At 41.8% G+C, this 14,710-nt stretch overlaps 1 protein-coding gene across 1 annotated transcript in view; it reads left to right on the top strand.

Moving 5' to 3' along the window:
• TMPRSS7 (transmembrane serine protease 7) overlaps positions 1-14,710 on the top strand; it is a 434,671-nt gene that overhangs the window by 394,760 nt on the left and 25,201 nt on the right. Inside the window, exon 18 of the mRNA XM_078658964.1 lies at positions 10,995-11,124. Within this exon, the coding sequence (XP_078515090.1) occupies positions 10,995-11,124 (130 nt within the window). The remainder of the gene's footprint in view (positions 1-10,994; positions 11,125-14,710) is intronic.

Raw genomic sequence — 14,710 nt, 5'->3', positions numbered from 1 at the left:
CAAAAGAAAATCTATAACTTTAAAACTTATAGAAAATGGACTGACACCTAGAGGTGGCACAGTCATATTCGTAATTGAGGCACACGAATATCGGCAGACAGAGGTATTCTACACATGGATAAACTTTCCAGCAGCAAATGCTGTAACAAAGTACTTCCACTATTACAAAACAGAGGAACCTCCTGAGGAGTACACTCCTTTCGAGGAGGTGGAAGTACCACTTAAATTTCAAGAGCATCTGCTCTTATTTAATGGCGCCCTAAAACATAACAATCACATCACCAGGCTCGGTCCATTAGGTAGACCAGGAGCAACGTGGCCGGTCCTAGCCGGATACACACCACATCCAGACATCGAAAGAATGCCTGCACCAGAGCTTTTAACACAGCTAAAACAATTAATAAAAGTACATAGACAATTAGTCCAATATGTGATGCGGACTTCAACAATACAACCCGCAATTAAAATTCCACAGCTGACCCCTCACCAGGGGAACACAAATAAAATTACACCACAGAACATACAGTCCTGCCTAGGTAAAGTACCGGCTAAACGGGAACAAATACCATTCTGGCTAGCACAAAAAATCACCCAAATAGAGGCGGTGTTTCCAGACACCACCCCGTTAGAAAAACACAGGATTCTGACTATCTGTCTTCCAATGGGAATCGCACCACACGTGGAGGACTGTGACACTTGGGGTACAGTCTTTGCTTCCATTTACACAAAAACGCACGGTGTTCCATCCATTTCGGTAATACCAGATGTGCTAAAACAAATTCAAGATGAATACGGTCCAGAACCCGCTTTAACTCTTGGTATGAAATTACTAAAAGACTTCAAGCAGGTCTCGGCTATATTATTAGCCAACATCAAGGGAGAAGCAGCAAACGTGGCGATCCGCCAGAGGTTAAAAGAGACAGATATAGCAGACCAACCAGCTGAAATTGCCAGAATCATAGAAAAATCCTATGAGGAACTAGGTAGAGATAGTTTAGGTGAAATACCAGTAAAACCACAACTGATTGAAAGTCCTGAAAAAATATTTTTTAATAATAATTCAACATCACAAAAAAAGAGCTGGGATGGAAACAAACAATCCAATCCTAAAGAAAAGAAATTCCAGTCCAGAGGAAGGTCTCCTAGGCGGAGAGAAAAACCTCCTAACCAAAGACACAGGTCACCCCAAAGTGACCCCTCTGGGAAAAGATATAACCTTAGAAATAGGGATAATATAAAAAAGCCTGATAGATATCAAGACATTGATACACGTCCCTCTCAATCTTTTCAGACTTCCTCGCAGAAATCGGAAAGAAGAGGACAATCAGAACAAAGAGAAGAGCACGCCAAGTCCAAAGACAAGGAACCTGCTCATCTGAAAAAGAAATTACAATTTCCAAAAAAGAAGGTAGCCAGCATTAAAATAGTTAACAATGCCGAGAATACTGAGGACACAACTGAAAAACGGAGAATGGGCTCAGACAGTGCTAGACAGCGCAGCAGAAGTGAGCATAGCTCGCAAAGTCCTTATGAATCATCTGGAGACAGTGGACACGAATGAATATCTTCAAGTGGAAACTGCAGACACCAGAGTTAGCAAACCTCACAAAATATATGAAATAACTTTACGTATAGAAGGGGATAAGACTAGAAAAATAAGGGGACTATTTTGGGATAATCTCTCCAAGGGCTATGACATCCTTCTAGCTGAAAAAGACTGGCCACCAGAGTTTGTCAGGGATTGCCCTCATGGCGAAGAAATAATTATGCCGGCCTTCTCAAATCATATCCCAATTCATAAAAAATACACACTTGCCAGAAAGTGGGCAGTAGCTCAAGCTCCTGCTTTATATAAAAATCATGTAGGATGGGATGAGGACTCTCCTCCTCACAAAATCCAGTTAAAATCACAACCTACTGCACAAAGGCAGTACCCAATTAAGCAAGAAGCTAAAAAACAGGTAAAAGAAATCCTAGATCAGCTAGAATACCAGGGGGTGATTGAAACTTGCACCTCACAAATGAACAACCCTTTGTTTCCGGTCTCCAAACCAGACAATTCATACCGTCTAGTTTTGGATTACCGACACCTTAACTCATGTTGCAAAACTTTTGCAGTGCAAAACTCGCATAGTGCTGCACTAATGAATAACATAGTGCGCAAAAAATACAAAACAACATTAGACATCTCTAATGGATTCTTTTGTCAAAACATAGCACCAGAGAGCAGATATTTGTCTGCGTTCTCAATAAATGGCACTCAATAACAATTCTGTCGGTTAGCCCAGGGGTACAAGAACAGCCCGGGAGTATTCTCAGCGAGAGTAACAGAATTACTACAAACATATGATGACGAAGCATTATCTTATGTCGATGACATTTATTTAACAGATGATGACTTGGATACTCACTTGAAAAGAGTGAACACCATAATACTTGGGTTCGCAGCAGAGGGTTACAAATTCAACTTTAAAAAATCCAGAATTGCCCATCTGACAGTCCTGTTCTTAGGATATGAATTATCAAGTGAAGGCAAAAGCCTGGCTGACAATTTCCTAGAGAAATGTGCCATACTCCAAGCACCTAGATCACTAAAAAACCTACAGTCAATTCTAGGCTTCCTAAATTTCGGAAGAACATACATTGCAAATTACGCAGAAAGGGTCAAACCCCTTTATGATCTAATAAAACCAGATTTTAAAAGAACCAATTGGACTCAAATACACACAGAAATTCTGAGATCCTTACAAACAGACATGCTAATTAAAACAAAATTAGAAACACGTGACAACACACGCAATCTTGTGATTCGAGTCATCCCAGGAAGATGCGGATTCACATACCTGACCTCTAATGAGGGAGAAAAGATACCAATTGCATTCAAGTCACACTTGTACACAGAAGCTGAAAAGAGGTTCAGCATTACAGAAAACATTGTTCATGCAGTTCAAACCGCATTAGCGAAAGAAAAAGATAAAGCTGACGGTAGACATATCAGAGTCGGAACAGCAGAATCAGCCTTTGAGGCATTAACAACACCATGTAATTTACCAACCACAGCATTGAATCCAAAGTGGATACAATGGGTGAATTCAATCACCACGGACAAAGTATACTACTACTTTGATCCAGAACTAAAGGAATTAAAAAATCTAGAATATGAAAGAACATTCCCTCTGCCAGCCGACATTCTGCCATTACGACAGTATGCCTGTGTAATCTATACAGACGGACATGCTCAACCCTCCGTTTGGGGAGAACAAGCATACAACCCCACATGTGAGATTACAAAAGAAGTGTGGCGCGGAGGCAAGCTAAGACCTCTATTAACAAAAACACACTCAGTAGAAACTAATTCAGAACAACAAACTGAAATATTAGCATTAAAAATGGCGCTAGATAATGCGGATCACGAATTCCCGACACTTATAGTGTCCGATTCATATTACTGCGTCAAATCATATAACAAGGATTTGCAGACATGGATTCAAAACGGTTACAAAGATGACACAGGTGCAACAATAAAGCAAAAACTGCTTTGGGAACAAATAGTTCTGTTACAAAGAGAACTACCAAAGACTCACGTGATACACTCACTGAGTCATCAGCGTGATGGCGTTCACGTTGCAGGGAATTCATTGGCTGAGACAGCCACAGCGGTAGCAACTAAATCGGCTTCCGTAGCTAGAAAAAAGCGTACAGTAAAATACATTGACGGTGAAACAGTGCTGGCGGTGAAAACGTCATCAAAAGGCGACTGCTCAGCGCTACCGATCAATTATCCACTCAATTATACATACATAATCGATGCAAACTCCGTCCCTTTTTGCTAGAATCCCTGGAGGGGGGGATAGAGTAATTCCAAACATGGACAGGAGAACCTTGTTAATTGCAGACGCACATATGGGTGAGGGTCTCAGACACCTCAAACTAAAAGATTCTCTGGAAGAATTACAATCAGTGTACTGGTGGCCAGGCATGAGCCTGCAGCATGACATTTTTGTAAAAAAATGCCCGGACTGCAACAGAGATCGCAGTGGCGAGAGAAACGGTATATTACCGTGGCGTTTTACTCCAGAAAAAATCAACAGTAAAAAGCAAAGCGTCCGATTAACATATACAGGCTAGTTTCCACTTATAATGTAGATCCTCAGCACTCGGCTGACGTCCGGACTGTTATACAAAGATTCGCGAGTCTAAATGGCATATACGCTAGGAGCATGCTACGTTTGACCAATGTTTTCACTTTAGCCCTCAAGCTTGTGGGAAAGCTCGGCCAAATGAGCATAGCATAGCGGGATTCTTCTCACTTCCTTCCTGAGGGATACGGGATGGTGTAAAGAAAAAACCAAGGCAGAAAGCAATCTATAACAGAAAGGATATTAGGTTCGGGAGCTGGGTGGGTCAAACATCTAATAAGTGTCCAACGTAGTCTAAATAACTTGCCAAGAAATTCTCTGAAGGGATTCAGTCCGTACGAATTATTATTTGGAACTAGGATGTTAGTCTTAGACCTCGACAGTCAGACTTCAGTGGTGAAGGAAAAAAGCTTTGATATCAAAGATCGTTTGGCTATTTTACAGGACTTAAACGAAACAAGAAAAGACCTGAGCAACATAAAATTGAAACAACAGCCAACAACCACTGAAGAACCACCACCGGTCCCAGCAAGACCTGTCTGGATTCCAAAAGTCAGGGATCTAGTCAGAGAAAAGATTGCGGTAAAGAAGGAATTTGGGCCTTCTTACAGAAAAGCAGTTCCTGTCTTGTCTATCAACGGGACAAGATCAGTTGTACTACCGCCGCTTGCTGGTAAAAAGGAGAACCGAGTTGTATCAATCGACCTGGTAAAACCACAATCATGTGGCCGATAACAAATAGTAGGCCAAGTGGACTCCCAATAAGTAGCAGAACACCAAGGTTTGCTACCAATACAGAGGTCCTAACTAAGAGGCTAATCACATTCGGAACGCCTACACAAGAACAACAAGGACTATGCAACAATGCAATGGAACTTAAACCTCTGAAAACCCAAATAAAAACATTTAGCAGAGACGCACCAACCTACAATGAAGTAACAGACGAATATGCAAGAAACAATAATCCTGAAGCAATTGGAACAATTGACAGAACTGCATCCGGCTACTTCATAAACTTCGATGATTCCTCTGAAGGGTTCAATGAATCAAAAACACAGCCATCAACAAAAACCTTTAAAGATAAAGCTAAAGAACTTTTGAAACAACTGAAAGAAACATGTCTAATTTCTCCATGGATTGAATTCTGGGTGGGTTTTGGTGCATTTATCCTCATACTTTGGCTCATCATGGTACTAACTTTGGGATGCTTCATTGAGGGAAAATATGCCAAAATGGACACAGCAAGTCAGAAAATCAACTTGATCCTCAAACCACACACATCTTCACACGTCGAGAAAAGAGAACTTTCTTCAGTCAACTTCACAGCCAATCCTATACCGGGTGGGGTAGCATGGGACAACACTGACTCCGAAATCTATGGTCCGGTTGAAATCCTGAAATACCCACACCAAATTAAGATCTCATTGAGTGACTTTGTAAATCCAAGCTCATTTGCTGATGATTGGGACTTCGAAAGTATAAATAATATGATGTCTGACCTAGTGATGTCTGCTAAATTTACCAAACATGATTATTTGCAGGGTTCTACAAATTATGATAGTATGTACTGTTATAACCACTATGGTAACCATTTTCTACATAGATCTGCACAACCTAGAAATGTTTTAAATTATAATCAATGGGAACATTGTGCAACCCCTCCAAAAGGAAGCTCAAGAACCTTTTATGACAAATATCCATATTTTTCAGGTTTTAACACAAGTAATGCTGAAACATTTTATTACAAATTGTCAAATAAGACAGGGACAAAGACCATGATAACAAACACGAAATTGATATATTCAGACTCATTCTTTGAACAAATGAATACTTTTGGTTTTGATTATTGGGACAAAAATGTTGAAGTAAAAAGTGTTTGGGGTACGAAAGAATGGCAAGTACAAGGTATAGAATCTTTGTTTAGAGCCTGCATGATCCCAGAACAAATTATATTTTTAAATGACACTGTTCAAAAAACAACCTGTCTTGGCCTAGCCAAAATCAAAGACTTAAATAAACCGTCTATTCCAAAACCAATAATGTACAGCAATAACTCTACAGATGAGGAAATAGACGTGAACTATGTATTAAACCAAAACAGAACACATCCAGATTGGAAACAGTGGTTGATCTGGCCCACAGATACTAATAACTGTCAAGACAGATTCCTGAACAAAACACAGGAGTTCAAATTGACCAGGCCAGACCCTAGATATCCCCAAAGACAACACCCAGGGATAATAACCACCTACAGTGTGGGCAAATTATGCCTTCAATGGTTACAAACTTCCACACTGGCAGAAATTAAGCAACACCTAACTTTACTTACTGATGGTGCTGACTTGCGTGATTTCATTATGGGACCGCGCAAACAGCGTCAAAAACGTTTCATAGCAGCCTCTGTATATGCAGCATACAACGAGGCCTGGAAGGTTACTCAAATTGAAACAGCAGAAAGAATACGGGAAATTGACCGTATTAATTTGGAAAAATCACTTTCTGTAGTGGACAATGGGTTAATGACTCTGTCCTCCAGAATTTTTTCTTTGGACAGCATTGTGTCTTCAGCAATCGACATAATATCGCAAGACTTACTGTTGTTACAACACGGTCAGTCTCAATTGCGTTCTATTGTACAGCTTGGCTGGACGTTACAAAATCTGCGTTCAGGCTCTGTGCCTTGGCGTTTAATCAACACAACGTCACTATTCAATATCTTTAACCTTACTGATAAACAAATCAGTATGGCACAAAAGGGAGCTGATTATACAATCCTGAGCATTGAGAAACTCGAAAGATTACCAGTGACAATGTCAGAGCGACCTGTCAGTGAATGGATAATACATGGGATAATTAATATTCCAATATCTACCTTCAGGTTTCAATACTGCCAAAAATATATACAGGCTGCCATGTACGAAAAATTAGGAAAAGGGTACATTAAAACAACATGGAACTTGCCCTATTCACATGAATGTGTCAGTAATAAAGGACAGAAAGTGTTTCTTAGTGGCAACAATTGTGCAATGTCACTAAGCGGTACACTTCTGTGTAATGGAATTAGTTTGCACGGAGCCTGTGAAGGGAACTCAAATAACCTTTCATGTCACCAGCAAGGCGCACCTGCAACAGAGATAGAACCATTCTTTCAAAGACTCTACAATGGGAGTTACATTCTAATTGTAGATCGCAGATGTTGTAGTCTTATGCCCGGGACTCCTTATCTTGTAACTACGACTGCGAAGGTCAAGTGCTGTGGACACTCATTGTTCCCCAGCTCCTTTCCAGACAGGGAGGCAAGGGCATGGCCCAACTTGAAAATTACTTCTATTCAAATAGATACTTTGAGCAGAATGAAAACAGTGCTTCTTCAGACGCCGACCGGGCTCACGTCATCAAAAGAAACGTATGATCTCCTAGTCGCAAGGACGACTGCAGAGATTCACTCATTGTTATCAACTAATTCCCCCATACATTTCGCAGAAATCCTGAATGAAATCTTAAATATTTCTGATACCAGTGGAGTCTCACAAGTATTTAAGACAGTATTTTCGATGGCATTAACACCATTCAAAGCCATACTGGGTATTTTTCCAGATTTCGTCCATTCGATTTTTGGCGGACTTCCCCTCATTTTGGGACTAATTGCAGGAATCCTATTCTTGGTCCTAATATTTCGTTATGGCAAACCATGTCACAGACAAAACATCTGCGACAAGGGAAGAAACAATCCGAGCCATTGGATACCGGGACCGGATATCAAAAATCCTGGGACTATCCCGGCTTAGAGACCTGAACATGACTTGGTTTCTATCATTTCGACCAATGTGGCATCGATGTGTTTTACCTGTATTAAGGTGCCTGCTATGCGGAGAAGAATGCGTGTTAGACACCTGTCTGACGCTACAATCGGATGCGCCAATGGATGCAGAATCATTGTTGAGTCCAATAAAGGCTCATGCTTTGTGCTGCCCTCAACGGCTACCAATCCTGATGACGGCATTCGTGGAAGCTTCACCATCACGATTAAGGGGTAGTGAAGTTCAAGATGAAAGCAGCATCGATCAGGTACGACCTTCTGTCAGCAATCCAAATCAAAACGCCAGTGGAGACAATCATGCGAACGAATGCATGGTTACCCCTTTTTCCGAGTTAGTGGAACTCTCCCAGGAAGCTGTTGACAGCTTTTTCGACAGTCTAAATGATATGATGTTCTCACCAGAGCAGAAATAGAGACTTTTGAGCAAGCTCGCACACGGCGTTCCCTGAATTTGGCCTTCAACTTTAATAACAGAATACCATGAACAATTTTCCCTCCAGTTCACGGACAGCAATTTTTTCAGCAGCCCCAAAAATATTTTTACGATTTTTTCGGGACACTTATCTTCTGCTTAAAGTAAGAACTATTCTTAGAGAACTAAAATTTCTATTTTTAGATACTTTATAGACATTAGTTGCCCGCTGGTATGTTCATAATTATTTTATTCTGTGATGAAATGGTCTCGAACCTTTTTTCTGTATTAAGAGCCATTTCATGTGTAAATTCTCATATACCAATTAGCAATAATGTATACATATGCGTGATTACTTTAGCATTATTCTACAGCTTGAGTGCATATATTACATATGACTGCCTTTTTCCGTATATTTGATAATTTCAAAATGCATTTATGTATTTTGGGGTGGTAAGGTATATACTATACTCTACAGTATGTTTTACTATGCCTAGATTAGTAAATATGTCCATAGTTAGCGTGGAGTGGGTGTGATGTATTCCTATAGGTTCTGTATCGATCCCCCTATTCCTGACCCTATTCTGGTTAACAAGTTAACTAGCAGCCAGCCCATGATGCTGAAAACCCCCATGATGCAGGAACCGTTATCTGAAAAAGCCACACTACGGCACAGGAACGTGTTATCTGATTAGGTCATAACGCTTGCCATCTAATTAGACAAGCAATATTCCTCCAGCCCCTGATAAGGCATACGGAGTTCTCAAAACAAATCAAACCTATGACAACCTGGGTAAAACCCTGCGGCCATTGTTTTGATTTCATCGAGAACTTCAGCAAAAGAATGTGCTAACGACCACGTCGTATGACATCCTTATTGACGTATCTATGTCCATCCTTACGTCAATCTCGGCACCTTAAAGGTATAAATATTACCGATATTGCCCTATGCAAACACACGCGGTGGTGACGAGATCGGAGCAGCCAGACTTGCCGAAGCCCAGAGCAGAGCAGACCCCGCTGGCGCAGCCCCGCCTTCCTGACGCGCTGAGAACGACACGCTGCTTTTCTCCTGCCGAGAAATCCAGCTCCGGCGCTTCCGGGTAGCCCTCGCAGGCAGCCTGGAATATCGAGACCAGAGACGAGAGATACCATCCCTCATTCCTCCTAGATTCCAGGTACAGAACTGAATAACCCCTCACAGAGAATTCTTTAGTCAGTCACTTGGCAAAACAATCTTAACTTAAACTGTAACTTTCTATCCCTGCCCACGTATTAGGCTTAGGTCAGGTACACGGGGTAGACGTAGTTAGAAACACCAGTTGAGTACGATTAGTCAAATGTATATATGTATGTATCTATTTTATTCATTTTAAACCTTCATATGGCTTAGAAACCATATCAATGTTTTTACAGTATTATTTTATACTTCTGCTTTTAATGTATGCACTTTACTTAACCATAAGTATTGCGATAATATCGATCTATTTCTCTTGTACGAGAAAAGAGACTGATCAATAAATACCATCTTTTATTGAACACGCCCGTCTCTTCCTTTTCTCTACAATCTGGTGAGACTAAGAATGCACGTACTGACTGAGTAAAATAAGTCGTCTTTTGTTTTCACACGACTCTAGAGATACACTCTTGATTAGGGGAGAGCAAAGTTGTCATGTTCTATGGTTGTCAGAAACTAAATCCCTTCTTGTCTATCCAGGGAGGTTCAACTCCTCCTTTCCTATTCGAGAAAGTTTCTAGTGAACTCTGAGCTAGCTGGCAAACCCAAAACTTTAAGTCTAATATCGACAGTAGTAGACCTAGTTAACGTCTGGTCTAGGCCTATACTATTGAAGGTATTATTCCAATGCGCAGAGCCTATTGGGATAATAGGAACTACACTACAGAATGGTGAACAGCCGTTACTGGCCGGCGTCTCTGTCAGCTCTCTGGCGCTCTCTGGTGGCCAACTCACAACACAGACTTCCACACACGTTAGAACAGGTTAGGTTCAATGTACAACAGGGACCTCAGAATGTGTACCGAGAATTTGAAGGAGGAAGTTTCAATGGAGCACTCAAATTAGGGATTAACACTGCTTCAGCACATTGCTTCTCAAAATGTTGAACTCCAGGAAATGGTGGACAGGAGGTAGAGCACTCTTTATGGGAGTGTCAAGATGAGTACCATGAACTTGGGTAACACTAAACATCTCTTTTCAGTTCCAAGATACCCTTCACGGTGAACGTGCACTTTACAAATAAACATGTTATGCTATGTTTTTATGTCACCGTGTAACATGCTGCCTTCAACACAGAAAACAAATTACTTACCATTCTTCAAAAGCTTGTCGTCCTATTTATCCTTTTGCATTGTAATATATTTGGTATGTATCCTTTGGGCCAGAACAATTTAGCATAATGTCACATAACTGAAGTTGCATGAAAGCAATGCCTCATGTTCAAGAGCCAATACAGCATGGATTGTGCACTGGACAAATAATCAAGACAGAACAATAATAGTTGCATTTAAAGCATGCCTTTGAAAAACAATTGTAATCACCTACGCATGTCATTTCTTTGATGAGCTAATTAAAAATGTCCTGTATGTGACTTTTAGGTGTGAGAGGTTCAACTATTCTTCAAAAAGCTGAGGTTGAAATTGTTAACCAAACAATATGTCGTTCTGCATATGGAATTATAACACCGAGGATGGTTTGTGCAGGAGTAATGTCTGGAAAAAGAGATGCTTGCAAAGTAAGTGAAGCATGCTAAATACCCACTTTCGCCCACTAAAATTCCGATTTATACACACATTAAGACAGTGTTAGCAATTGTTCTAAAACCTAAGAAGGAATAAAAAGCAGGTTATTGAATGATGGCGCCGTGAAGGACAGTGCAAGAGAAAGGGCATTTCAACCCTTTCAAATGAAAGACATTCTGTGTAGCAATGTGAGAAAAATTCAACAAAGGATTGTGGGGTTTCTGGGATCCTGAAAATGGACGTGCTGTTTCTCATGAGTTAACTTTCATTTTGGCTATCTTTTTGCCTCAAAACAACCTAAGTGGTGTCAGAAAGCACTTCTTTTAATGTAAAATCTGTAAGGGACGACGGTGGCAGCTTCTCCCGACCCCGCTTGACGCCTACCCCACTGCTAAAGCGGTAACGCTGCTGCTGCTGTAGAGTGACTGACATTTGATTGAGAATTTGTACTGTCACCACATTTACCTCGCACTCGCTATTTTAAAATTGATTGTGGTAAAATTGATTATTGAATTTTAAAACTCCCTGCACTTACCCTGATGGAATGTTTTTAAATTGAGATACTAATTTACTAAACATACGGGGGGAACTTACTAAAATATCAGCGCCTGACAGGGCTATCGCGTTCTGCTCATTATTCAAGTCTGCCCGCCCCGGTCCGACTCGGTAACCTATACCGTTGAGCGGAGGGCGGGGCAGACAAGAGCAGGACACACCCAGGGAGGCGAGCGGTTAGCGCTCCAGCTCTCCACTTGACAGGGCTATATAGGCAAGGAGGAGGCAGTGTCATCTTGCGGTAAGGGACGACGGTGGCAGCTTCTCCTGACCCCGCTTGACGCCTACCCCACTGCTAAAGCGGTAACGCTGCTGCTGCTGTAGAGTGACTGACATTTGATTGAGAATTTGTACTGTCACCACATTTACCCCGCACTCGCTATTTTAAAATTGATTGTGGTAAAATTGATTATTGAATTTTAAAACTCCCTGCACTTACCCTGATGGAATGTTTTTAAATTGAGATACTAATTTACTAAACATACGGGGGGAACTTACTAAAATATCAGCGCCTGACAGGGCTATCGCGTTCTGCTCATTATTCAAGTCTGCCCGCCCCGGTCCGACTCGGTAACCTATACCGTTGAGCGGAGGGCGGGGCAGACAAGAGCAGGACACACCCAGGGAGGCGAGCGGTTAGCGCTCCAGCTCTCCACTTGACAGGGCTATATAGCCCTCGTCGGCCCTAGCGCGCAGCGTTAGCGCGCAGTGGAGGCGCCTTAGCCTGCGCCGAAGACCAGCCAAAGACCTGCCTGTCTGCGCCCGTCCGCGACAGGACGGGGCCAGGGGCAGGCAACTATGACGATTCCTCCAGCTACCCAATTAAGGTATACGGCAAAAGAACTAGTGAATATATGCTATTCCTCAGAAAGGGAGTGCCCTAACAGGATAGAGGACAACATAGAGGGTCCATTTTCCTATTTTCTTTGCAAAACTCAATTCGACGATCTCACAGGTACGATACACACCCCTAAGTTAAGCCCTCAAAGCCATCTACCTAAAATAAACACTACATCCAATGTATCACCTGTTGAAAAAAATATAATCAGAACTATCAAGATAAATGTCCTTAATAATAAAAACCTGCTTTGCAACATTAGGTCATTGTCAAAACATGCCGTTGAAGTATGGGATCTGATTACGGACAAGGAACCGGACTTATGTTTCCTAACGGAAACCTGGCTTAAACCCCACCTAACCCCCGTCATAACGCTGGGAATCCCAATGGGCTACAAAATCGCCAGGGTGGACCGACCCTTGAAAATAGGAGGAGGTATACAAGCATGACATCAATGTTAAAATATTGGACGAAATATGCACCCCTGAGTTGGAACTTATGATTTTTAAACTACAATTTCCAAACAATACTAGCAGAAATGGAGCGTTAATATACCGCCCCCCTGGTCCATGCACTAACACATCTGTAGTGTTGATGGAAGCTTTGGCACCGCATATACATGCCAACTCAGATTTTCTCCTATTAGGGGATTTTAATATCCATAGTGAATTAGATAACAATTCCGAAACAAAGACTTTTATTACAGACCTTAACTCATTGGGTCTAAGACAGGTCAATAACGGGCCTACCCACAAGGCAGGACATACGTTAGACCTAATTTTTACGAATTCCCTCCAAATTGAATGCTCTCTCCCTTACCAAGTAGACTGGACAGACCATTATGTCTTAGAATTTTTAACTCCCTCTATCTTGCATGACCAAAAATATCCCGTCTTACCCAGCAAAAGAAGACCCTGGCATAAACTGACCCAGGAAAATTTCCGTAAAGCATATTCAACGCCCAAATTGAGTGGGAGCGAGAACATTGACATAGCCCTACAAAACTATGAAGAGTCGTTGCTTAATACAATAGACAGGATTATTCCATTAAGAACCTTTAAACCCAAACCCGCCCCTAAACAAGAGATCTGGTTTTCTGAAAATCTAAGACGGGCTAAACAAGCCACACGGAAGCTTGAAAAGAAATGGAGGGCTTCACGTCTAGACAGCGATAAACAACTTTACAAAGACTCCTTGAGAGTATATCATAAGGACATCCGCCTAGCACGAAAAAACCACATAGCTTCACAGCTATTGGAGGCTGGTAACAATTCCAAGACGCTATACCAGATCTTACTGACCTTTACCAAACCAATCGCATGTGAGAGTCAAGACGTAGCCTCCCAACAATTATGTGATGACATCTCCCACTTCTTTACACAAAAAATCGATGCTATTTACGATAAAATTTTAGCCTCTAACTCCACATATAGAAAGGACAATGAACCCAACATAAACTCTGATATGCCACTCTCTCCTGAGAACTCTCTCTCGGTATTCCCTCCCATTCAGATTGAAGAAATACTGGCATTTACATCCCAAATAAAAAGTGGCTCCCCTACAGGTATTATCCCTGCACGGGTTATGCCTACTCTAGCTACGGAGCTGGGACCCACCATCCAGAAACTAATAAACATCTCGTTAAGTACGGGGCATGTCCCACATGGATGGAAAAAGGCATTGGTCAAACCGCTCCGGAAAAATGCCACCATTTCCTGGAACGAGCTCAGTAACCTCAGACCAATATCCCTACTCCCCTTCTTGGGAAAAATTACTGAGAAATATATAAATAAACATCTGTCAAGCTACATTGAATCCGCAGGAGTGTTGGACCCTTCACAATCTGGCTTCAGGCCCAAACACAATATGGAGACCGCTCTAATGTCAGTCGCAGACGATCTACGTATGTACCAGGATAGGGGCCTCTCCGTTGTCCTGGTGCTGCTGGATCTGTCTGCGGCGTTTGACACCGTATCCCACAACATCCTCATGGCCAGACTAAAGAACATCGGCCTGAAACATGAAGCGCTTGCATGGTTGGGCAGCTTTCTAACAAATCGAACCCAGCAAGTAACTATGGGGAGTTTTCGGTCAGAGGAAGTTGAGATCTCCAAAGGGGTGCCACAGGGCTCATGCCTGAGCCCAACTTTGTTCAACATATATGTGGCACCCCTGGCTAACATCTT

This window comes from Lissotriton helveticus, chromosome 8, assembly GCF_964261635.1.
Source record: "Lissotriton helveticus chromosome 8, aLisHel1.1, whole genome shotgun sequence".
NCBI classification, from domain to species: Eukaryota; Metazoa; Chordata; class Amphibia; order Caudata; family Salamandridae; genus Lissotriton; species Lissotriton helveticus.
This window is presented reverse-complemented; position numbering and strand designations above follow the sequence as displayed.